Consider the following 24,746-nt stretch of genomic DNA (forward strand, 5'->3'; position numbering starts at 1 on the left):
TTTAGACAAAAATATTTTAAGTGAGCGAAACACGAAGCTGATATTTTTTTTCTTTTTAATTTAAATTGTGTTTGTTTGACCGTAAAAATGCTAAATTGGTCGTTGCGGTCTCTGTTGAACACGCTGAGCAGAAAGCCACTAGGAAAAAAAAACGCGACGCCTGATATATCCCACATCCCTGAATGTAGCATAAACCTTTGCGAACACGTGACTGGTGGCGGAAGTTGAGTCTAATTAGAAGTTGACCTCAAAAGCATGAGAAATGCATGCTTGTAGGCGATGTACTGTAATAGTGTCACTGTGAGTGATTTAATTTATGAAACGTGAATGTACTCGTTGTTCTAATGGATCCTAACCTGTTGTACTGGAAAGCAGAGGGACAGGTAACGGTGCACAGCATGCATAGCATCACCTCTCACAGTTACCATGGAATTGGTTTCTTTCGTGCTTTTTCATGACTACACTTTTCCTGTTTTACAGTCTTTCCTCCGTCGACTCAAGATCTGGGTTAATCTCCTTAATCCAACCCTCCTGCTCTCATCTGACGTGAGTAGCAACCACTGCAGTGATCCGATATTATGGGATGAGTGGAAAATACCTGATGTTTACCTTGTGATTTTGCTCCCCGCAGCCTGAGATACAAAAGGCTCACTCTCTCCTTGGAAGCGGAGAAAAATTAAATGAAAAGGTCAGATTATGTTGAAGGATCTGAGTGCACAGTGGTCACGTACACAACACTGTGAACCTGCTGCAGGTTGTTTTACTTCTCTTTCTTTCATTTTCTCTACTAGGATGAAGCTGCACTGACCATCTCACTTGTAAGTCTTGCAAGAAATGACCCTAAATTAAGATTTCCTCGCTATCAGTCTTATTAAAGTATTGTTAAGTGGAAGGAGCTATGTTGTGCAGATGTGATTTAAAGGAGGATGACCACTTTGCCTCCACAGTCATCTGTCCACCCTGATTCTGGGGCTGCTCTTCCCCTAATTTTTCGGCCGCCAGGTAACATACTTTTACAAGTGTTGTTTACAAGTTTCCATACATACAGTTGCAGTGTGATCAGTTCATATGTGTGATAACAAAGATTTAAACGGTTGTTAAAGATGCTACAAAGGCTGCAGGTTTTCCAGATAAACACCTGTAAGTTCAAACAGCAATCAGCTGTGTTTTTTCCCATGTGTATTCCTGAAGCATTAAAATAGACCTGTTAGACTTTTCCATATTTTATCTCCAAAGAAAAACTTTGGTCATGTGTTATATGAGATAAAGTTTCAAATAACAAGGTTAACATGTATAACATATATATAAGTAACCTGCGTGATCAGGTAGAAGAAAAGGAGCTTAAGAAGGGGGGGGAATGGGATGAAAATAACCTGTGTCAGATTGATGGGCTGCACCAGGGTCCATTATGTCTGTGAATTAAATGAAAGCTACCCTAGTAGAATCCAAGTAAATGGGCACAATAGCAGTCCATATCTATATATTGTGCAATGAAAAAGGATAATGAATGCAACAATATTTCAAAACATGCAGCTTTCTTGTGATTTCTTTAAGTAGTCTTCAGGAATAGTTCTCCAGGCTTCATGAAGGACATTCAAAGCTCTTCTTTGGATGTTGGCTGCCTTTTCTTCTGTTCTCTGTCAAGATGATCCTACACTGCTTCAATAATGTTGAGGTCCAGGCTCTGGGGAGGCCAATCCATGACCGATAGCGTTCCACTGTGTGTTTTTTTTCTATCCAAGTATGCTGCACTGCACTAGCAGTGTGTTTGCAAGGTGGAACTCAAATGAACTCCAGTCTTATCCCTATGTTTCCGAGTTCTTAATAATGGCTTCCTGACAGCCACCTCCCATTGAGACCATTTCTGATGAGGTTTTGGTGAGCAGTAGATGGGTCCACATACATACATACACACACACACACATACACACACACACACACACACACACACACACACACACACACATACCTTTCAGGTACTCCTCGTCTGCTGTAGTTTTTTTTTTTTTTTCTTTTTTTTTTTTTTTTGACTGTCTGTTGTGTCTACACATAACAATCGTTCATCCCTTAAGTTAAATGTCCTTTTATGCTTGAATGATTCAGAACAGTCCTCTGAAAATGGTCAGGTACAACGAAAGAACAGAAAATGAGTGTGAAAGCAGCTGATGTCCAAAGAAAAACTTTGAAAGACGTTTAGAAAGCCTGCAGAACTATTCCTCAAAAGCACTTAAAACACTTCTAAATAATAAAATAAACTGTCTCCTTACAATAAAAATATATTTTTTTAAAAACACAAACAAGGTGCGGCTCAAGACTTTTGCACAGTGCTGTATATCGCTGAAAGAGTTTTACAGGAGATTCTGATGAGTTCATGTCCACCTGCTTCTTTTCAGCATTTCTTCCTATATCAGGACCTTTGGTAGGTGTCTTCTCCTTTATCTATAGATAGATAGATAGAGATATAGAACTTTTTTTTTCAAAAGGAAGTTTATTTATTTAATTTCACAGGTTGTTGCCAGTCTTTTGCCACACAGCACTGTGAAACCTGCTCTGTTTTGGCAGGTAACAAAGCATATTGATGAGATTGATAAATATATATATATTAGACATGAACAAAGTAACTAATGGCAAATATTCCACTGCACTCTTTCAGTTTCTGCTGCAGAGTTACAGTGCTGGGTTCAATTATGCAAACAGAAATTCTTCATCAGAGCAGGTAAAGTGTTTAGATCAGGCCTATATTTTCATTTATGAGCTGATTGTGTGATCAAATAGCTCAATCATTTTTTTTTTAAAGTGTCTTTTCTCTAATCTCGAGCCCTCCCTCTGTTTCTGCACTTATCTCCCAGCACCAGGGGTACAACATTTCTCTGAAGCAGCTTCTGTTGATCACTGGTACAGTCTCCTATACAACATGTGCAGGGGTGTGTGCATTTTGATTATGGAAATCGTAACCGTAATGCCTCAAGTAAACTTTTGGTTTTTCAGTCATTGCTACTTTGTATCTTCTGTTTCAGGCCCTCCCTCAGATTTTTATCAACAGACTAGGTTTAAGAAGCTCAGCAGTGCAGACTTTCTTTAGGTCAATATTACCAATCCCTCTCTCAGGTAAGTTCTGTGTGCTGAATACAAGCTGCTGTGCTTACTGCATAAATAGTATTGTGGAGACTCGTACAGTAGAAATCATCCCAATGCAGACACTGTATTTAAAGTTTGCATTTTAGGTTTCTATTAGAGTAGCTTTGCATGATTTACAGTTCAGAATAATCCTTATGTATTTTACACTTAGCTTTGCAGACCCTCTGTCTGAAACAAGCTGCTCTGCTTTTAAAGTAACTTTCTTCTTATCCTGATTGGCTTCCTCTTGCCAAATGAAGGTTTAGCAGGTGGTATGAGCTCACATATTTGCCTGGGAAGACCATATTGGGGATAATAGGAAAAAAATGAAGCCTGAGCCTATTGGTACCCTAAAAGAGCAAATAAACTAGCATACTTTCAGCTCTGCAATGTTGTTTTACTCTCCTCAGCTACTCTGGCTTTCTTCAATGTGTTAACTGTAAGAAGTGAGGAGTCAGAAACTGGCATCCAAGTGTTTGATCACAATGGAAATCCTGTTGGCATGTCCAAAGCAGCAGGAGAAAAGGTATTTTTAAATTAAAAAAAGAAAAATCAGTAATTTCAGTGAAATCTTGATGTAGTAAAGATCTTTCCTTTTTTGTGAGGCTGTGTGGGAGACTGCCTTGTCAAGAGCGGCACTGTTCGGTATGACCGCCGCCGTTCCTAATCTGCTGGTGCTACTCATGAAAAGGTCAGCCTTTTGTTAAAGCCGTCTTTAACACCCTCCGAATAAAATCAGGTTTGACCGAATAGATTTTTCTTTACAGGGTGAGACCCTTCCAGAGGAACTCTCTGCTTGTCGCTCCTCTCCGACACATAAGCACCGCGCTCGTCCTTGGCCTGATGATTCCCGTTTCATTCAGTCTCTTTCCACAGCTGGGAACGGTAAGGGTCGGGGTCCTCCTCTGCTCTCAGGTTTTGTTTTGCTTTCTTGAACTTAGCTGACACTGACCTTGTTTTGCAGATAAAGAGGGAGCAGTTGGAGGAGGAGCTGCAGGCTGCAGCAATTGGGAGACATTTATTCTACCACAGAGGACTCTGAAAAGCAGCTTTAGATAGAAGACACACAATCCACTGACACATGTTCCACAAACTGCAGAGAGCATGACAGGAACAACCACCACATCACACACACACCCCAAAATAAAGAGTTTATTTAAAGCAACAGTTTACTTTCTGATAGAAATTTATTTCACTTTGAGTATTAGTTGGATTTATAGATATAGCAAATATTACACATTTTCATGAAAATATATTTTCAAAGTTGCACGAGCCTATGTGTTACCGTCACCTGAAATACTGCAATGTGGTGGAAAATGGATTCAACCGTACAACAATGGCGCTAACGACACTGATTTAGAAGAGTGGAGAGAAAAAAACAGCTTGGAAAATAAGACGTGTAATTAAATACAAGTGAGTCAGTGTGGGAATGGAAGCATTAATCGTTATTTAATCAGCTCAAGACTGAAGTGGAAGCTGTTAGTACAACTCTGAAAATTCCCCACCGCACAACAGTTTACTTCTGTTTCAGCTGTGCGCGGCGCTAATGCTGTTAGCAAAATAGAAAATGTGACATTCCTTTAAAAGAAAAACAAGAATCTACAAGTTGTGCAGTGTCTGCTACACTTGTAATCTGATTTCCCCGCACAGCAAAGTTTCTATCAGCTAAATCGGTAATTGCAAAACCTGCACACACATGTGACAGTACAAAGTGAGTACCCAGCCATGAACAAGCTTTGTGACGTTTGGAGTTGCTGCGTTGCACCGTGAACAGGAAGCCAACGTGTGGGAAAACGCTCTGATGGAAAATCACTGCTCGTTGTTTCTGCTCTACAAACTCCAAGTCAACAGCTGCGGCGCTTTTCCCCTCATACCTGTTACTGTTAAGGGATAAAACTTGCATTGTTTTACATTTTCAGCAAATCCCACATAAAGACCATCGTTTCAGATTACTCAAAAACTCAAGCAGCTGTGCACTGAGGTCTACACCTCAGGCAGCAGCCAGTCTGTTCACATTGTGTGTTGATATTTTTAATAACTCGAGCTGTAGATTAATTTAGTTTCTGCTAAAAAACATTAATTATCACCAAACTAATCCTTTCATTGCTCCCATTATTGGTGTGTGAGTCCCATGATGTATTAGATAAGCAGTGCACCATAAAATCTGATGCTAGGGACACTTTTCTTCCTTGTATTAACAGTGTGCCATTTAAAAAAAACAAACAAAAAAAAAACGTAATGATCCCAACAGTGAGTCCATGCTGCGGATGGTAACCTGCAGTAGAGTGTTTGAAAACAGCTTTATATCCTCAAGAGCTGCTCTGCAGCTGCCAAATGAAAGAGGAAGTTCTCCGTCGCTGGAGGGAAATGACGCTGCTTTAAACCTTCCAGTGTGATTTTAGAGTCTTCACACTCATCAGCAAGAGCAACCAGGTTAGCGAGGATCTCTTTAGTCTTGACAGAAATGTCCTGCAGATGAAGGGCACATTAGATTTAAGACTAGGTTTCTTGCAGCTGACGCTTTCCTGTCCGGTGTTTTTAACTACGTTCTTACCTTGATCACCTGACTGTCTGACTTCTCTGCGTCCTCCGCAGACTGCACGATGAGTTGGCCGATGTCCTTGTGCAACTTCCCCATAGCCATGGCTTCTGTTGTGAGAGACTCAGCATCAGTCTGAGAGAATCAAAGCAACATATTGCTCTCTCTTTGAACACATGCTACCTTTAGCACTCTGGGATACTGTGATGGTGCTGTCTGGGAGGTTCACAAACACATCAAACAAATCCATTCTGTTGCTCACTTCCGGATTTACAAACCCTGCTATGTATCCTGTGGAGGAAGCAAACATATTGGAGCATTAATAATTCACCCATTCACCCCAGTCATGGCAGTGCAGATAGTTGCTAAGCTGCGTGATGAGTTTTCTGTTAATTACACAGATAAACCAGTAGGCAGCCTCACCGGGGCATTTCTTTAAATCCTCCAGTTCAGCATCACTCAGGTGGACGTACGGGTGGAGGATGGACCAGTCTTTCCTGTGCCACACGAGAGCCGGCAGAACTCTGAGAGACAAACAGAGAAAAGAGTTACCCACACAACACAATTATGTCCACTATGATATGATTATGAAAGTCTTAAATTCACCTCGTGAACTCCAGCAACGCCTCAATCCGAGGGTGATGGACAACAATCCGCTTCTTCAGCATCAAGGCTGTATACAGGATGATGGTCTCCATCCCGAACTGAGACACCACATCTGAGACAAGAGCAAAAACATGGTCGAAGATTTGAGATCTTGTGACTTTTTCCACTAACAGCTAACATTTTAAAATGTTCAATGAATTAATTAAAAAAAGCTGTACATCAACTAAAAATGGATATAATAATTACTTAGATGCCAAACTGCATTTGCATAACGTTTTCCTGCCGTCCCCAGCTATTCATTTATTGTTATGCCCGTGTAAAAAAACTTTTTCACGAGACTGTGTGGAGACGTGATTAAGTACACCTCATCATTCGGTAGCTCGTGCGACCACTTTAAACAGCAATAACATAAACTCATAATTTTCTCTCTGATTTCATCAGTCTCTAACAACACTAGAGGCATTGTGGCCCAGTCTTCTTTACAACATAGCTTCAGTTCATTGACGTTTTACAGTCAGTCATTTATGCACAGCTCTTTTAAGGAAAACTTCAGCTATCAGACAGATGGGCCTCTTTGGTATACAGGGGAATTCTGGTCGACTCAATGACTGTAACGTGCACTTCTGGAAGGATTGTGGTATTGTGTTAACACACGCCTCAATGCTCCAGACCAGCAAACTGACAAAACTTCTGCTTTTATAGAGGTTCTCACACTTAACAATGATAAGTTAATCAAGTACATTTGATTAGCTGCACCTGGGTACCCTCTTATTAAAGCGGTAAGTTTATTAGATTTTCTCAGGACTGCATAAGGTTGTAAGAAAACTTTCATTTTCATGTGAAGTATCAGCTGACCCTGATATGTTTTACTTCCTAAAAACCTCCAGTAACAGCGGGGGTTTCTAATAAGAGCTAAAAAGCATGAATTCTTTGCTTTTAAAAAGTTCAAATAGTGTTTGGCCACAACAAAACAAATGAAACAAATAACAAAAATCTTAAATAGCAGATTTGTGTACACAGGAAAGTCCGGGAAAGGTGTTCAGTATTTTTATGTGTGTTCCTCTTTACAAACGTGAAGTCCTACCTTTGACTGAACCTGCCAAGTAGGCTTTCCGAACATCGTAGTCCTTAATGAGAAACGAGCCGTTTTCGTCGCTCTGACAGATTCCTTTGGTGAGGACGGTGATGTAGGCTTCCATCATTTTCACCGGACTTCCGTGTTTGACATACATCCTGAGAAATAAATGTAACTGTGTGAGTTCAGCCCAAAGCACAAAGACATAAGGTGATGCTTCGTATTCATAAAGACTGTCACCTGCAGAGTATTCTACTGAGTGCAGCATATTTCTCAGGGTTGAAGTCTTTTGCTGTAACAACTACTGAAAAATGAGTGACCTTGACGAAGAGAAAGAGAGACATTAAAGAAATGCTCATCTATGGAGGGATGGAGATATTATATGTGACAAAAAGGATAAAGCTAATGCCTGGATAAAGACACCTTACCTTGTTTAGTGCTGTCGGCTCCTGTACTTCCATTGTAGTAATGTAATACCAGGTACGGGAGAACTGACCAAACACAAAAGTGTGAAAGTCACGGCCATCGTGTGTCAGGCAGCACTTGCTGAGCAGGACTTCCCTTAGTTCGTCGCCCACAGATGGATAGCACCACACCCACAAAGTGTCTCCATTCACATCTTTCTCTGAAGGAGGGGAAATAAAAGCAACATGTAGCAACATTTAGCATGTCAGGAGAAAGAAATGCATTCAGACTGGACTTTCAGGGTCTTCTAAGAGCATCACTACCAATAACAAGGTTACTGGAGGCGCTCAGGAACCCATCCAGAGCCATTCAGGTTGAACATGCAGGAGCAATAAACCAGTGAGGGGACATTCTCGGATCACAATAGTATCATGTGATTGTCCTGCATGTTCAGCGGATCTGAGACGCCGACTTCGCTTAAAAAAAAAGACAAAAGAACGACTTCCTAACCGAAACTTACCGATTAATCCCACGCTTAACATAAGCTGCGTTTCAGTCGTTGCCATATTCCATACCTGAAACAGTTCATAAGCACAAGTTAACTGGAGAGCAGCCACCGGGCGTCTTCTTCTGCGGACATAGTTGTAACAGGAAAGTTACCTTGAGAGTTCATGCGAGATCAGAATGCCAGAGAGCGATGCTGGATGGGTTTAATGGGACAGAAAGTGGGCTAAAACTTGCCAGCAGTCTGATTCAGAAGATTTCTGCTGCTGTCAACAAACATTTCCCCTCTCTCTCTCTGCGAAGCTGCTTCCCTCTTCCGGGACAGGAGGGCTGTGCAGGGAGGAGCTACGCAGCTCACAGCCAATCACAGCAGCCGTAACGGTGCGTTCATGGTAACTCACAAAATGCAAGTAATGTTCACGGACGGCAGGAAAATATAAATTTGAAATTTTATGAATTCATAGCATTTCACATTATGATGTGATAGAAAAGTCTGCGTTTTCACGTAATCTGTAGCACAGATATATGTTTTTGAAAGTAAAACAGTCAAAATAAAACCAAGATTGCTTTTAAGATTGCATTCTGTACTGTAAGTGGCAATATTGGACTGGCAGTGGAGCACATTCTCTAACATAATGATTATATTTATACAGCTAATAATTGTATTCTATTTAGCTTTAAATTATCATTTTTATGTTACTTATAGAGCTACTTTTAATTTTGTCATATTCCGTTTTACTGAGTTATTTGACTTTGTTTAGCTATTGTTTCATGGTTTTATTGGTTGTGTTTACTCTTTGCTACCTATGCACGGGAATTTACGAACTTGGTAGATAAACTGGGCTCTATCTTATCTTATTTCACACGCATTGATTGAATTGATCTTTTTTGAGTTAATGTTTTTCTGAATAGTACTTGAAGGTACCATTGGGGGGAGCACATACGGGAACCTTGTACCATCAGAGTTGCCAGGTTTGATTAAAGCCCTCACTTGGGAAGTTTAGATTATGCATTGCTATTCTACGTTCTAAAATGGACCAGTGACTTCAGACGGCCACTGGTGCTAACGCTATAGAAACTTTCATAAAAGCACAAGAGTTACAAGTTATTTCCCGTTTTAAATTGTATCATTTTAATGATCATATTTCCGTTACTGAAAACATGCCACAGCCAACGGAATCATTTGTCATTTAAAGTCTTATGTGCTTGCATATCCAAAAAGGTCTACAAGATGTGAAAAGGGTGTGTTTACAAATGATAAAAGTGAAATAAAAATAATAACAAAACTACGCGGATACGCTGAACTGTACGTTGTATTAAGTTAATTGTCTTTATTTCCTTTCACCGCCTCATAGATGCGGCGCACACAGTATGGGATTGGGGGGGAGGGATAACACGTGACGCAACTGGCAACCCTACCAAGGCTACTCACGAGGTTGTTCCTTTCTCAGCCAGCACCGTTGCACAGGGTGAGTGCGTGGCTTTGATGGACTGGTAAAATTTCTTAAAATTAATCCAAGTCAACCAATTTTGAGCTTTGCTAAAAGGTCATCGACATGCCGGCGTATTTTCAGCGGCCAGAGAATGCTCTGAAACGAGCGAACGGTGAGTATACAAACGGCTTCGTGTTTTAACAGATGGGCCACATCCATGCTAACTACTGGGCGAAGGGTTAGCTGGCATTAGCCGTTGGTGACTCGTTGTTGTTAGCCGGCCGGGCTAACTGCTAACGCTAGCCGGATGGCGGGGAAGCCATATCGAAATTGTGAAGCTACGTTGGTATGTAGCCAACAGTCTACGCAGATTTTTAAATTACAAAAGAAAGACTTTTTAGAAAAGTAAGTGACTGCCAGAGAGCTGTTAACCTTCCACGTAGCTTTACGGTGTTGTTAACGCTGCCTGGGAATCGGTGCTGTAAGTAGATCCTACTATCACCGACGCACCAACAGCGGCCTAATCAGCCGGCTCTAGCTTGTCACGGTGTGTGAAGCGTTTGCTTTTTTTTTTTTAATGATGCGGGACTTGACGCGTTTATTGTTGACTTATATTATTTTAACATGTTTGCGCAGAATTTCTTGAGGTTGGCAAGAAGCAGCCGGCCTTGGATGTCTTGTACGATGTCATCAAAAGCAAGAAACACCGAACATGGCAGAAGATCCACGAGCCCATTATGCTCAAATATCTGGAGCTCTGCGTCGATCTTCGCAAGAGTCACCTGGCCAAGGAGGGTCTCTACCAGTACAAGAACATCTGCCAGCAGGTCTGCAAGAAAAAATCTGTGATTTTTGCACACACAAAATAATTTATGCAAAATAGCAGTTTAGTCTAAATGTAAGCGCTTTCTGTTTCCAGGTGAACATCAAGTCTTTGGAGGATGTGGTTAGGGCCTACCTGAAGCTGGCAGAGGAGAAGACTGAGACAGCCAAGGAGGAGTCCCAGCAAATGGTCCTGGACATCGAAGATCTGGATAACATCCAGACCCCAGAAAGGTGATGCTGCTTAAGTTTTTATATAGTAAATCAGCTGTTTAACAAATGACTTAATTCATTTCTTAGGGCTGGTGTTTGATTTAACTTTAAATTTTGATTTGTTTTTTTTGTTTTTTTTTCAATTAAACAAATAAACTGGACTAATGTGAAACTTGCTTTGATTTTAGCGTGCTCCTGAGTGCTGTGAGTGGAGAGGACACTCAAGATCGTACTGATCGCCTGCTCCTCACTCCGTGGGTGAAGTTCTTGTGGGAGTCCTACCGCCAGTGCCTTGACCTGCTGAGAAACAACTCCAAGGTGGAGCGTCTATACCATGACATTGCACAGCAAGGTAGGGACATGCATCAAATTACTTTTTAAATACTGTCTGTTTTCATGATGTCATGTTCTAGTCCTAAGTCAATATTCCAGGCTGCTTACTACCATCTTAATATAAAGTTTTTGTATTTTTAATCGTTTTCTGTATATGGATGTTAATTAACACCAATGCATGTATAGTATGTTTTATAAAACAAAAATCTTTCCCAATGAAGTCATTTAATTATTATTCAGAAATGTATTTCAAGTCTGTTTGCTGTGAGTCTAGGATTAGCTAATCCTCAAGGTATTACAGCAGTTACGCAAAGCAATGCGATGTAATAAGATATAATGTAACAGATTAAATTAATTGTCAAAGTGAACAGTTATTGTTGTTACTATTAATATTAAATAACTGAATAGTTTTGCAACTGCAAACATTTTTACAGTTAAAACCTTTAAGTACGAGGCTCTAAAATCCTACCTTCCCTGCAGCATTCAAGTTTTGCCTTCAGTACACCCGCAAGGCAGAATTTCGTAAGCTCTGTGACAACCTGCGCATGCATCTGGGTCAGATCCAGCGCCATCACAACCAGAGCACTGCCATCAATCTGAACAACCCTGAAAGTCAGTCCATGCACCTGGAGACACGTCTGGTGCAGCTGGACAGCGCCATAAGCATGGAGCTGTGGCAGGTTAGTCTACCTAACACTCTTCAACAACTACACAAGCATTTTCAGATCGGTTGCCTCCACTGTTGTGGGATGCTGTAATGTGCAGCTGGCAATGTATAATATTATAGTAGCTTTGAAACATGATGAATGTAAAATTAATGGTACTAATGCAATTATTCTTTTTCCTCTCAGGAAGCATTCAAGGCTGTTGAGGACATCCATGGCCTGTTTGCTCTTTCCAAGAAGCCTCCCAAACCACAGCTGATGGCCAACTACTACAACAAGGTGTCTACTGTATTCTGGAAATCTGGAAACGCTCTCTTCCATGCCTGCACACTTCACCGGCTCTATCATCTGTCCAGGGAGATGCGAAAGAATCTGACCCAAGAGGAGATGCAGCGGTATTCCATTAATTCCTTGTGGATAAATGCACCAGTGTTTGTTTGTTTTTGTTTTTAAAATTTGATCATGACCAAATATGTATTGAAATTTACTTTCAATTTTCAGGATGTCTACCCGAGTCCTCCTGGCTACGCTATCTATTCCCATCACCCCTGAGCGTACCGATATTGCTCGCTTGCTTGACATGGATGGCATCATTGTTGAGAAACACCGAAGGCTAGCTACCCTCCTTGCCCTGCAGTCTCCACCAACCCGCCAAAGTCTCATTAATGATATGGTACACTATGTGCTCAAGAAGAGAGAGAAATCTTCACACCCTTTTAAGAATATAGTTTTTTGTTTTTATCTGTTCTTTAATTTGTTTTAAATTTTTTGTCAAATGTATGATTTTTGTGTTTTAGGTTAGATTTAACTTGCTGCAGTATGTTGTAACTGATGTGAAAGAACTTTACAACTGGCTTGAGGTCGACTTTCATCCTCTGAAGCTGAGCGGGAGAGTGACCAAGGTAAACTGTCCAGCTTCATGTGGCAGCAGCAAACGTAATAATTACAAGGAGCTGTCGTTCAGTTCATTTTCTTACATACAGCTTGAAGTTTATTCATTTAATTAACATTTCTTGTTGCTTGTAATTTCCTACTCTTCTAGGTGTTAAACTGGGTGAGAGATCAGGCTGAGAAGGAACCTGATCTTCAGCAGTATGTCCCACATCTGCAGAGTAACACCATCCTGAGGCTCTTGCAACAGGTAATCCTCTCTCTCTTCTGGTTAATCTTTTTTTTCTAAATCACTTCTACCCTGAAATGGGTGTAATTGTCTTCATTTTTTAAATTTTAGGTTGCACAGATCTATCAAAGCATCGAGTTCAGTCGTCTGGCCTCTCTGGTTCCATTTGTGGACGCCTTCCAGCTGGAGCGCTCCATTGTAGATGCTGCACGGCATTGTGATCTGCAGGTAAGACTCACATTGGTAGAGACACTGACATCACTGATGGTCCAGAAACAGGGATGTGAGCTATTACTGAAGTAACATGCTGCGTTTTTGTAGATTATCTAACATTTCTTTTTGTCTTGTAGGTCAGAATAGACCACACCTCTAAAACTCTGAGCTTCGGCTCTGATCTGAACTACTCGACCAAAGAGGATGCTCCTGTTGGACCTTTCCTGCAGAACATGCCGTCAGAGCAGATAAGGAACCAGCTCACTGCCATGTCTGCATCTTTGGCTAAAGCCATACAGGTCATCAAGCCTGCCTCCATCCTGGTGAGTTCAACCTCTAACCGATACACAGTGACCAGAGGCACCTAATATACAGCGCCCCCCCCCCCCCCCCCCCCCTTTTTATTAATGTACATACAGTGACGGTATTTTTCATGTTATATTTAAAACATTACTCATGTTATGCCTTTGTTTGAATTCAAGTGCATCTTATTTATTTTTTTAATTATTCTTTCTTAGCAAGAGCGAGAGGAGCATAACCAACAGGCCATCGCTGCCTACCTGAAAAGTGCCCGCAAGGATCACCAGCGCATCCTGGCTCGTAGACAGACCATCGAAGAGCGCAAGGAGCGTCTGGAGAGCTTAAACATTCAGCGTGAGAAGGAGGAGCTAGAACAGCGGGAGGCTGAGATGCAGAAGGTTCGCAAGGCAGAGGAGGAGCGTCTGCGGCAGGAGGCCAAAGAAAGGGAGAAGGAGCGCATCATGGAGGAGCACAAGCAGATCAAGAAGAAGAATGCCCGTGAGCGCTTGGAGCAGATCAAGAAGACTGAACTTGGAGCAAAGGCTTTCAAGGATATCGACATTGAGGTGATGAAATGTAGCCATAATCAACTTGATCTGGGTAAGTTTCACATGGATTACATTTTTAATGTAGATCTAACAAACTGGTTTTGTTGCAGGACCTGGAAGAACTGGACCCTGACTTCATCATGGCTAAACAGGTGGAGCAGCTGGAGAAGGAGAAGAAAGAACTTCAGGAGCGTCTGAAGAACCAGGAGAAAAAGGTAATGGTATTAAATCAGTAGAAGTATTGATAACTTAAATATGTACTGGGCCCTAAGTTTTATCTCTCTTCAGATTGACTATTTTGAGAGGGCAAAGCGTCTTGAGGAGATTCCCCTGATCAAAAAAGCTTATGAGGAGCAGCGTGTCAAGGATATGGAACTGTGGGAGCTCCAGGAGGAGGAGAGGGTAAGTGGGCAGGAAAAAAGCGCTTTACATAAAGAGATAAAAACGAATGTAAAACATCTGAGCATCTGGAATGTAACAAGTTGTTCTTCTCTTTATGTAGATTAGTACCATGAAAGTTGAACGGGAGAAGGCTCTGGAGCACAAGAAGCGCATGTCCAGGATGATGGAGGACAAAGAGAACTTCCTGTCCAAAATAACAGCTGCTCGTAGCTTCATTTATGAGGTAAGACTGCTTAGTCAATCTCTGAGCATTAGCTGACTATGAGGACTGAAGCAGTGCTTTCAGCTTCACTTCTGTGCCTTTTAAAGGAAAAACTGAAGGCTTTCCAAGAGCGCTTGATAGAGGAAAGGAAGACGCGCCTGGAAGACAGAAAGAGACAGCGCAAAGAGGACAGGCGTAATGCTTACTACCGGGAAAAAGAAGAAGAGGCACAGCGTATTCATGAGGAGCAGCTCAAGAAAGGTTTGTACAATCACGAATCCGTGATCCAACCTGTCCTCATAAAGTTAGGACAGGAGCTCATATTCCACAGAGAACCAGGAAGGATTTTTAATTTTTTTTTTTAATAGAGCGTGAAGAGCGTGAACGCCTGGAACAAGAGCAGCGAGAGGAGGAGGAGAGGGAGTACCAGGAGCGTCTACGAAAGCTTGAGGAGCAAGAGCGGAAGCAGCGTCTTCGTCAGCAGGAGATTGAGGAGCGAGAACGACGCCGTGAGGAGGAGAGAAAGGTCCCACAGGAGGAGAAGCCAAAGGTTTGGATCTGTTTTTTAATAAGTTGCTTTTGCTTACCCCAAGATGGCTGGGATGGGCTGTGTAAGGATAATATGGTCTACAGGACTGTGAGTAATTTTGAAGTATCATGTGATTCTGTTAAAAGGAGGATGGAGGATGGAGACGACGCACAGAGGGTGGGGATTCAGAGTGGCGTCGTCCTGCACCAGACAGGTGTGTGTCACCAACACTTAGTTCCTGCTTTTCTTCTTGTAATGCCAACTCAGCTAGGAATGGCTTCTCTAACAACAACTGTGTGCTCCTTAGGACTTGGAGACAGGACGATGACAAGGAGGAGAAAGAGTTACCTTTCAGACGAGATGGTCCTCGTAGAAGCGGAGAGGACAGAGGTCCCCGTAGGGTCTTTGACGATGAACGAGGCCCACGCCGTGGTGACGATGAAGACCGCCCTGTTCGCAGAGGGTTGGATGATGACCGTGGTCCACGCAGAGGTTTCGACGATGATCGTGGTCCAAGGCGTGGTGGAGATGACGACCGTGGTCCTAGACGTGGCTTTGATGATGACAGAGGTCCTCGTAGAGGCATGGATGACTCCAGGGGACCCAGGCGTGGAGCTGATGACGACTGGGGCCCCAGAAGAGGAGATGATGACAGAGTTGGAAGAAGAGGTATGGATGATGGGCCACATCGTGGTGATGATGACGCCAAACCTTGGAAACCACTGGGCCGACCTGGTAAGTCTGTAGCCAATTGGCTATCAGTAAATAATAGAAAAGTCTTGTTATCCAACAGCCAGGCAGCTGGTCTGTGCCTAAATGTCAAGTCTTAATAAAATGATGATAATGAACACCTCTGATATAGGGGGGTGGCGTGAGCGAGAGAAGGCCAGAGAGGAAAGTTGGGGACCTCCCCGGGGTGGCCCCCATGATGATGGAGATGATGGCGAAGGAGACGAAAGATCCAGCGACCGCAACAGAGACCGTCGTCCAAACAGGTGGGGCTAATAGATCTATGCCTGTATGCTGAGTTATTCGTAGCACCGTGGAGGATGTGACAATTTGCTTTTCAGGTAGTTGTTGGCAGAGTTTCTAATTGGTGTCACTGTGCGTTCACAGAGAGGATGGTATCTGGAGAAGAGGGGGTACTGATGAGGGAAGCAGCTGGAGAGAATCTCGCAGAGAGGAGGCAGACCGCGATGATCGACGTGATCGAGACGATCGACGCGATCGAGACGATCGACGTGACCGTGATGATCGCCGCAATAGAGACCCTCGTGATAGAGATCGCCGTGATGATCGTGACAACAGAGGCCCACCCAGAGATCCTGATGATGGTGAGCAGAGCATGTTTTAGACTTGCTTTCAGTGTCTTTGCTGGGTTTGATCTCATTAAGTGTGATCTAAGTAATTTATTTTATGCACAAATGTTAACTTTGTTTCAGAAAATTGCTGTATGAAATGTAAATAAACAATTAAAAAAAAACTGCATAGATTTACCAATAATTTAAGCTCTGCTTTTATTAATAATAATCAAATATCAAGCTTGAAGGGAGAACATTTTGATTCCAAAACTAGTATGGTTTGCTCCCAAACACTTTTGTTGTTAAGAGATGTTAAAAGAAAACTGATGTGCACAACATCACCATGGTTTTTATCTTCCTGAAATCAAATAAAAAGTAATCACAGTTGAGAGAGATTTAAAACGCTGTAGACGCTGGTGTCCCTGATCCAACTCTCCATCCTCAATCCACTGAGCTCATCTTCTGACTGTCAAAAATTTCAACGTGAAGATAACTTATTCAGCCAGCAGAGGGCACTGCAAACCCATTGATACATGCTCTGCTACATAAGCTTTTTTTTTTTTTTTTTTTTAAATTTAAAGAAATCATCCACTTTGGACACACGAAACTTCCAAAGTTAAAACATAAAAACTTCCGTTGCTGGAATATTTTCTACGAAACATCTTTGTTCCCCACAGGTGGTTCTTGGCGTCGTGGAGGTGAGGATAAACGTGAGGAGCGCGACAGGGACCGAAACAGAGAACCGGGACGGGACCGTGATCGTGACGCTGATGGAGAGAAGGGCTGGCGTACTGACAAAGAAAACCTTCGCCGCACCAAAAACGAGACAGATGATGATGGCTGGACCACCGTTCGCCGCTGAACCTCAGCTCATGGCTCAATCAATAAAAAATGATTTAAAATAATAATAATTATAATAATCAGAAATACCACATCACTGTTGGCCACAGTGTTACATTGGTGGCCAAAAAATACCTTTGATTTGAGTATTTGTAAAATGCAGTTTCCTGGGAAGTGATTTTGTTTTATTTTTATCTTGACCTGCAGTTTTGAACCGGAACCTCCTCACCTTCTAAACACCATTAACCAATGAACTTGTGTTCACTTAGGTTTCAGTGAAGCATTACTGTAACCCCCAGTGGTTGGAAATGTTCTTACCTTAGTGAAGTTAATCCGACCTACATGCAAACCAGTGAACCTGCTACAATATTCAATGCAAACTCAGTGTACCACCAACTGCCTCTTTTATTGACTGTACCTTGCATAGATGTTATGGCACAGATCTACAACTCTTCTAATGGCTGATGGTGACTAGGAATCGTGTCACCTGCTTCAGTTATTTCAGCTCTTCCATCTAATATGAGATGCTTTCTAACCTGTTAAAGAACTAGTGGAATTTACATTTTGTGCATGCATAGAGTATTGAAATGGTCTGGCTTCATATCCAGTGCGTGCTTCTATCTTGCTGCAATCAATGGTATCACACCAGGTTGCATGTGAACAGATAAAGCCTTTATTAATAAAGACAATGCTCACCAGGAGTATGTTCTCTTTGTCTTCAATGGGATATAAAAAATGTTAGAGTATGCTGCCCTTAGCTTTGCCTAGTTTAGATCAATAAAGCCACAGATAACCTTATGAACATACATTTTAGAAATAAAGCCTGCTTGCAAATGCGTTTCAATACTTAATTTAAATGAGTAAAGCAACTATGTTGATACTTGCACATGATGAAGCTTGTCGTTTAGATTTTGGTTTCTGGTTTCTAAATTAATCCCACATCACTGCTAATGTATAAACAACACATGGGGATGCTGCATCGTAATCCAGAACTTCTTGGCTACCTTGAGGCTGAAACTGAAACATGTATGCCCAAATATTTAGGAGCGGTCAGACTGCTGGCCTGGCAAACAAGATAATAATAATTCAAAACTGCTTGTGGAGGCTACAACCGTACGACGCTGGCGATCTGAACTTTGTAAAGCCTTTCTTTCTGTAACCACTAGATGTCGGTAAAACACCAGAAAGAAGACGCGTTACATCTGAAAACGGGAAACGTGTTGGTTCATGCCTAAGATCATCAGTTAACTGAGGGTATAAAACTCAGTAAAAATATAAACAAGCAGAAGGTGGTCAGAAAGGAGGCAATTACAAAACCAGTAACATGCTGCTGGAGCTATAAAGTAAGAAAACACCCTCAGCAGGGCGGGAGTTTGTTGTCCCAACAACAAAACTGCGTTGGCATTTTTAATTTGGCTCCCCGATTTGAGCTACTATATAATAATGATGATGATGATGATGATAATAAAAGTAATAGTAATAATAATAATAATAACAGTAAAAATAATAGGCTGATATTTAATGCAAACCAAAAGCCTCTATCTGAGCTGTATAAGCGAATTGAATAAAAAACTATCCACCTCTGGGAGATTCCTCCAGGTATTGAAAATAATAAACTGGAATGTGTTTTTTAACATCTTAAACAAGATGGTGTGTGTGGTGTATGTGTGTGGGCATGTTGGTGCTCTGATAGCGCTGAGAAGCCCATTCAGTGCTCCAGTATATTTTTATAGGCCACATTTAATTTCAGGGACCCGCATAAATGAGCAAAGCCTAAACTCCATGTGAGTAATAATAATAATAATAATAATTTAATAATAATAATAAGTGGAGTTATTCTGATTATATGTATTTGGTTGGAAACTTTCCTTGAAACATGTATCAGCTTACAAGCAGCGGCCAAAAAATTAAAATGAACAAAAACAAAAAAAGGCATAAAATGATGAAATAATCTCCAAACATTTGGACGTAGGCTGTCGGTAGGCAATACATCATTTTCTCATTTCGGGGGATGCATCAGTTCACTTGTCAGCAGCCTGCGCGGACTCCAAGTGTGTATTATTTCTTTGTGAAGGCCCGCTGTGCGCGGACATGGCTGCAGCTTCGTGCTGCTGCCGTCAGCCGCTGATCTGCATGCAGGGGTGACAGGTCGCACTCGCACAGGTACACTACTCTAATAAACAGCTCTCACCGTCTAACACACAGCGACACATCAGTGTTACTGAACACTGACTGTTTCAGGATCGTGTCCCGCACACTAGATAAAAAAAAAGCAGAAGCACCTCTAAATCTGAGCTTAAGCGCGTCTGCGTCTTCGACAAACCATTCTGCACAAATGTAAGCGTGTCAGTATAGAACTCATACTAATGTTGATCCTAGAATCGGGACAAATGGAAACAAGCAGCAACGAAAAAAAAAGAATTTTCTACAAATGTCCAGTCACAAATAAATAAATAAACAAAAAGAAAACAGGAAAATATGGAAAAATAAATTAAAACCGACTAATGGCGCAAATAAGCGGCTGCTGAAAAATTCAATTTATTCCATACCATTAGCATCCCAAAAACAGAGTCAAACAGAGCTGATGTGTTGCCGCCACATTGTTTTTGCATATTTTAAAGTAATCACCTCTAGTAGTAACAGCACACACACTTTAAAGATCTGCCTGAATCTGTCGTAGACACTAAATGCAAATAAGCAGGCTACCTTTTCTACTGGTTAGTTGAATGTGTTAAATGTCCTGGAGATATGTGCGCACGAGTGGATGCATGTGTCTGTGTGTCTACATGTGCGCGTGCGGGCATGTGTGCGTGCACGCGGGGGGCTCTTCTCTGAACGAATCCGTTCCGTGTTGCGCGTTCGAGTCCGCCTCTCCGCGCCCCTGCTTCCCATTGACGCACTTTTTAAGCGTCTTCCCCCTTCTCCACCTTAAGGCGAGCAGCAGCGGCAGCGACCAATCACCATGCCATTACAGCCTTCAGAGGAAGCTGTTTATGGGGCTGCAGCGCTAATTAGGCTCATGAACTAACAAATCTGCCTGCACGAAGCCGGCGAGGAAAACGATCACATCCATGGATTAGTCTGGGAGTAGCCGAGCACTTTTTCTTTTCTGGCTTCTTCGACACTGCCCGCCGCCCTTTCCCAACTTGTTTACTGCGCAGAAACTTTCCCCTTTTTTTTCCTTGGGTGTGGAGTATTTTTCAAGCAAGAGCGCCTACGACAACTTTAACCTAAACTGGGGAATCTGGACTATCAGACCATGTTTCAACCTACACCCAAGAGGTGTTTTACTATAGAGTCTTTAGTGGCGAAGGATAATCCGATACCGGCGTCCCGCTCCGAGGAGCCCATCAGGCCAGCGGCTCTCAGCTATGCAAACTCCGGCCAGATGAACCCATTTCTGAACGGCTTTCACTCCGGCGGCAGGGGCGTCTACTCTAACCCGGACTTGGTTTTTGCCGAGGCGGTCTCTCATCCGCCAAACTCTACCGTTCCAGTACATCCGGTGGCCCCGCCGCACGCTCTGGCCGCTCACCCGCTTTCATCCTCACACAGTCCGCACCCGCTTTTTGCCAGCCAGCAAAGAGACCCCTCAACTTTCTACCCCTGGTTATTACACAGATATAGGTACTTGGGTCACAGGTTTCAAGGTAAGTTGTCAAAGTATTCGACTTTGGATGAGTTTTACGCACGAACAACTACGGGCTGTAGCATTTTCTTTTCTGTTATTATTTCATTTTTGTTTTTTTTAGTTTTTTTAGACTGTGTTAAGCTGAGAGCAAGGTGGTGTAAAAAAATATAAATATATATTTGTAGCTGTAGCAGAACAGTTTTAAAGTGAAGCGTCGTTAAGTGCCAAAAGTAGTTTCTAAAGGTGTCGCAGCTGTAAAAAGAAATGACCTCGTAACGAATTTCTTCGATTTTGGACAAAGAAAAATAATCTGTAACAAAGAAATATTTATGGCTGGGCTTGTGAGGACGCCTGCAGCTTTGGAGTATGTGTTAACGGGTTGTTGTTTTTTTACGAATTGAAATTCTGACATGTTTGTACACCGGTAGTCTGCAGGTTATATATAGCGCATGATCTATATCCAGAAACGCAATGAAAGCATTTCGCTAGTCTGCGGTTTAAACCTGTTACAGCAGGTTTTTTGTTTTTTAGTTTTTTTAGTTTTGTTTTTTTAAAGAAATAAATACATTTTTATTTGAGCTAAACGTGTAATTATATGATTATGCTGTTTCTAAATTTCTGAACCTGACATCAGACAAAATATGAGTAAATTGTAAATTTATTGTTTAAGTTGGTTTGGCCTGAGAACTTTTCTATTGTTGATTTCGGGTGCTATATTTGTGGTATTTTTATGTGATCGTTATTATTAATAATATTATTACTGAATATTATTTTTATTTGTTTGATTTGGTTTGTTTTTCCTGCAAGTGACAGCGCTATTTTTATTTTTTATTTTACTGGAATGTATTTTCAGTTTAATTTCTAAGATGGTTTTGTGTGTTGTCGATTTACAGTTTGTTCACAAAAAGCTAATTTAATTAAGTCCAGGATTATACGTCTGCTTTATTTGTTTCCCTCTTCTCTTCACACGGAAGGACTGACAGATATTAAAAGAAGAAACCTTCAGTAATGATTAATTTAAACACACACACACACACACACACACACACACACTTTCATAAATACGGCGTGTGGCTTTTTATTGACTAATGTCCAGCTTCTTTTTGGACTTTATTATCGTCCTCTTTTATAGTCCCTCAGGAGACTGCAGTCCTCTAGCTGCGCCCAGGCCTGTTGTTTCTTATGGAATAGTTAACATCTTATAAAATATACATATATATTTGAATACGTCACTGAGGATCCTCACTTTCTGCTCGCTTCCAGGTAATGAAACGAGTCCAGAGAGCTTCCTTTTGCACAACGCGCTGGCCAGAAAGCCCAAAAGAATCCGGACAGCGTTTTCACCTTCGCAACTCCTGCGGCTCGAACACGCGTTCGAGAAAAACCATTATGTGGTGGGAGCAGAAAGAAAGCAGCTCGCCCACAGCCTTAGCCTCACAGAAACTCAGGTAAGAAGCACTGGATTTTACTCGACATTCCGCCCTCTCTCTCTCCACTCACCTGCTCTCACGTTGTGTGTGTGTTTTTTGTTTCAGTGCTGCTTCTCAGCGCGTCGTGTCGTGTTTTTGGCTTTTAGGAAATCCCCACTTTCATTTTACAGTAATTCGAGAGATTATTATTGATTATTATAGAAGCTGACTGTGTCGTGGTGCTTGTCCTGGAGGACGGTGTGTTACTTTTTATGTGTTTGGTTTTTTTAACGTGGTACCGTGCGTCATGGAGCCTTCAATCAGGCCTGTAAAACGTGTGCGTATTTACGCGCGGCACTAAAGCGGGGTGTTATCATTTGCTTATCATTTGCCAAACAATAACGCGAAATTATCAGGTGGCACACCGTTTCCACGTTGTCATTTGAAGACAGAGGCTTTCTGCTGGAGCCAGTCGATCGTCATTGTGTAGGCCTAACCTCATTCCAGGAGGGGGTTGAATTACTTTGTTTTGGGGTGGGGGGTGGGGGGAGAGAATGTTGCCTTTTCAAAATGGAGGGCAAATTAACCAGTTAACCATTTTATAGGGTAGGAGATACAAAGAGCGAGGCGGGTTCAGTGAATTCCCCCTGCCATATTTAAGATGCTGTTTGAGCCCATCAGCCTGCTGTCTTTTGTCCGCTGTGTGTCCTTTATACGGCGGGGCCTTTTGGAGGAGCTGAAGGGAGACATGAACCGTCACCTACTTCAATTAGCCCACTGAAGGCTTATTAAACGCACCTCGGTCACCATTAAAGAGCTGAAAGGGCTGCACAACGACAAAACAGGAACAGATAATTTATCGATTTAGATGTTGTTAATTCCCCCCACGGTACCGATTATTAACAAATCCACTTAGAGGAGCGTGTGGACATATATGTTAAACGTGCCTCAGAGACATTTATTTCTCTTGACATCCACATGCTGACATTTTTGTTTTAAAAAATCTAAAAAAATTAAATACATTTCTGACCTACTTTGGGTATGGCGTCAAAGTTTCTGCGCGCATTAAAACAGTAGTGAACCTTATTTATTAAAATATTCTATTTGTGTCACAGCTCCTTGTCTCATTTTCCTTTTTCCCTCCCGATAATTTTAAGGCGTGATGTGGAAAAGACTCTGTCCTGTTATATTGTTAATAGAATTGGGGTTTGACCTTTTTAAGGCGGAAGTCGCTCTTTTTTATGTGAGTTAATAAGAATAATTGGAGTAATTAACAATGACATGATTTTTAATGGCATGTATTCGTGCTGTACTGGAACTATAATTGATGTTTGTTTATCCTGGCGGCTGTTTCCTTAGGTGCAGGTCACATTTTGCCTTTTTAAAAAAGTATTGTTATTTCTGCTGAACTCTCTGCTTGTTTTTAGCCATGCTATCCTATTCACGCTTGGTTTTACGCACTGGCCAATCGCGGTTTATCTCGTGAAACTGATACGGGTTTTTCTGGTCCCCCCCCCCCCCCCCCCCCCCCCCCCCCTTCTCTATGCAGGTAAAAGTGTGGTTTCAGAACCGACGGACGAAGTTCAAGAGACAGAAGTTGGAAGAGGAGGGCTCGGAGTCTCAGCAGAAGAAGAAAGGATCGCATCACATAAACCGGTGGAGACTGGCGACTAAACAGGCGAGCCCGGAGGAAATTGATGTCACTTCGGACGATTAAAATAAAGACTATGCGCCTGAATGAAGGAGGACATGGATACAGGATGCCGTGTAGAGACAAGTGAGAGGGTACAAAGCCAATGTCACATTTCAGATCTCCGGAGACCGGCAGCTGAGGGTGAGACAAGCCCGACTGACACTGCTGTCACCACGCGGGTCTGTCAGTCCGAGTGACCCAGGGAAATGTGACCGACAGTGTGTCAGTCCACCTACCTGAACCCTTTCTCGCACCAACCACCACTACTACCCCCCTTCCCCCACCCTCCCCCACCTACAACCAACACCTAATTATATTTTTCTCCAACTCACATTGGACGTTTGCACTTCAGAAGGCTTTTATTATTATTTTTTCCTCCTCTTATTTTTTTAAACAAAAAAAAAAATCGTTTCCACGTAAGATATACCAAAACACCAAACTGCTTTTTTTTTTTTTTGTAAAACTTGAAATGCATGGTCTAGTTTTTTTTTCTTCTTTTTTTCCTGGTAGCTGTTTTTAATTTGACGAGTTTTCGCAAACCAAGGAAAAACAGAAACAATAACAACAAAAAAGAGGAATAATCAGTTTTGTTTCTAACTCTATTTTCAAACAGAGAGATGTCGTGCTTCTTCCTTTTTACAATGTGTGCAGTCTTTAATTAATGATTCTCGTGTAAAAGTGATTGTGAAAACATATGAAGTAGCGGTGCTGCGTTATGGTGTTTATTTTTTAATTTTTTTAAGGAAAGAAAAGTGGAATTTCGATGAAAAAATGACATCTTTCTATAAAAAAAATAAAAAATAAGTGAATCAGACCACAGACAAAGTACTTAAAGGGAAGGTATCA

The 24,746-nt window shown here is 41.8% G+C and overlaps 4 protein-coding genes across 5 annotated transcripts; 3 read left to right on the forward strand and 1 right to left on the reverse strand.

Moving 5' to 3' along the window:
* Positions 1–212: 212 nt before the first annotated feature.
* sfxn4 (sideroflexin 4) lies at positions 213–5,269 on the forward strand. Of its 2 annotated transcripts, XM_080869237.1 has the most exons (14): positions 213–383; positions 481–546; positions 632–688; positions 792–818; positions 948–1,002; positions 2,394–2,419; positions 2,509–2,562; positions 2,654–2,716; positions 2,850–2,924; positions 3,018–3,108; positions 3,528–3,643; positions 3,723–3,808; positions 3,885–4,002; positions 4,082–5,269. In XM_080869237.1, the coding sequence occupies exons 1-14, from the start codon at positions 345–347 to the stop codon at positions 4,157–4,159; spliced, it is 951 nt and encodes a 316-aa protein (XP_080725363.1). In that variant the 5' UTR covers positions 213–344; the 3' UTR covers positions 4,160–5,269. The 2 variants fall into 2 exon arrangements, with proteins under 2 accessions (XP_080725363.1, XP_080725364.1); XM_080869238.1 differs by lacking the exon at positions 213–383 and having other exon boundaries at positions 517–546; positions 910–1,002.
* Positions 5,270–5,403: 134 nt separating this feature from the next.
* dennd10 (DENN domain containing 10) lies at positions 5,404–8,584 on the reverse strand. The gene is made up of 10 exons (XM_080869236.1): positions 8,403–8,584; positions 8,263–8,317; positions 7,766–7,962; positions 7,578–7,657; positions 7,347–7,495; positions 6,263–6,374; positions 6,080–6,180; positions 5,840–5,947; positions 5,672–5,766; positions 5,404–5,586 (listed from the first exon to the last, which is right to left on the reverse strand). The coding sequence occupies exons 2-10, from the start codon at positions 8,306–8,308 to the stop codon at positions 5,419–5,421; spliced, it is 1,056 nt and encodes a 351-aa protein (XP_080725362.1). The 5' UTR covers positions 8,309–8,317; positions 8,403–8,584; the 3' UTR covers positions 5,404–5,418.
* Positions 8,585–9,676: 1,092 nt separating this feature from the next.
* On the forward strand, positions 9,677–17,868 carry eif3s10 (eukaryotic translation initiation factor 3, subunit 10 (theta)). The gene is made up of 22 exons (XM_080869495.1): positions 9,677–9,851; positions 10,316–10,506; positions 10,599–10,735; positions 10,903–11,066; positions 11,528–11,727; positions 11,899–12,107; positions 12,214–12,385; positions 12,510–12,614; positions 12,755–12,853; positions 12,944–13,060; positions 13,183–13,368; positions 13,564–13,911; positions 14,004–14,108; positions 14,182–14,295; positions 14,396–14,518; positions 14,605–14,758; positions 14,866–15,047; positions 15,173–15,240; positions 15,334–15,761; positions 15,889–16,021; positions 16,143–16,360; positions 17,005–17,868. The coding sequence occupies exons 1-22, from the start codon at positions 9,803–9,805 to the stop codon at positions 17,187–17,189; spliced, it is 3,687 nt and encodes a 1,228-aa protein (XP_080725621.1). The 5' UTR covers positions 9,677–9,802; the 3' UTR covers positions 17,190–17,868.
* A 2,218-nt stretch (positions 17,869–20,086) lies between these two features.
* Positions 20,087–24,098, forward strand: emx2 (empty spiracles homeobox 2). The gene is made up of 3 exons (XM_080869564.1): positions 20,087–20,817; positions 22,062–22,246; positions 23,757–24,098. Exons 1-3 carry the CDS (start codon positions 20,427–20,429, stop codon positions 23,922–23,924), a joined length of 744 nt encoding a protein of 247 aa, XP_080725690.1. The 5' UTR covers positions 20,087–20,426; the 3' UTR covers positions 23,925–24,098.
* The last annotated feature ends 648 nt before the right edge of the window (positions 24,099–24,746 follow it).

This window comes from Rhamphochromis sp. 'chilingali' (genome assembly GCF_963969265.1).
Source record: "Rhamphochromis sp. 'chilingali' genome assembly, chromosome: 20".
Classification (NCBI taxonomy): domain Eukaryota; kingdom Metazoa; phylum Chordata; class Actinopteri; order Cichliformes; family Cichlidae; genus Rhamphochromis; species Rhamphochromis sp. 'chilingali'.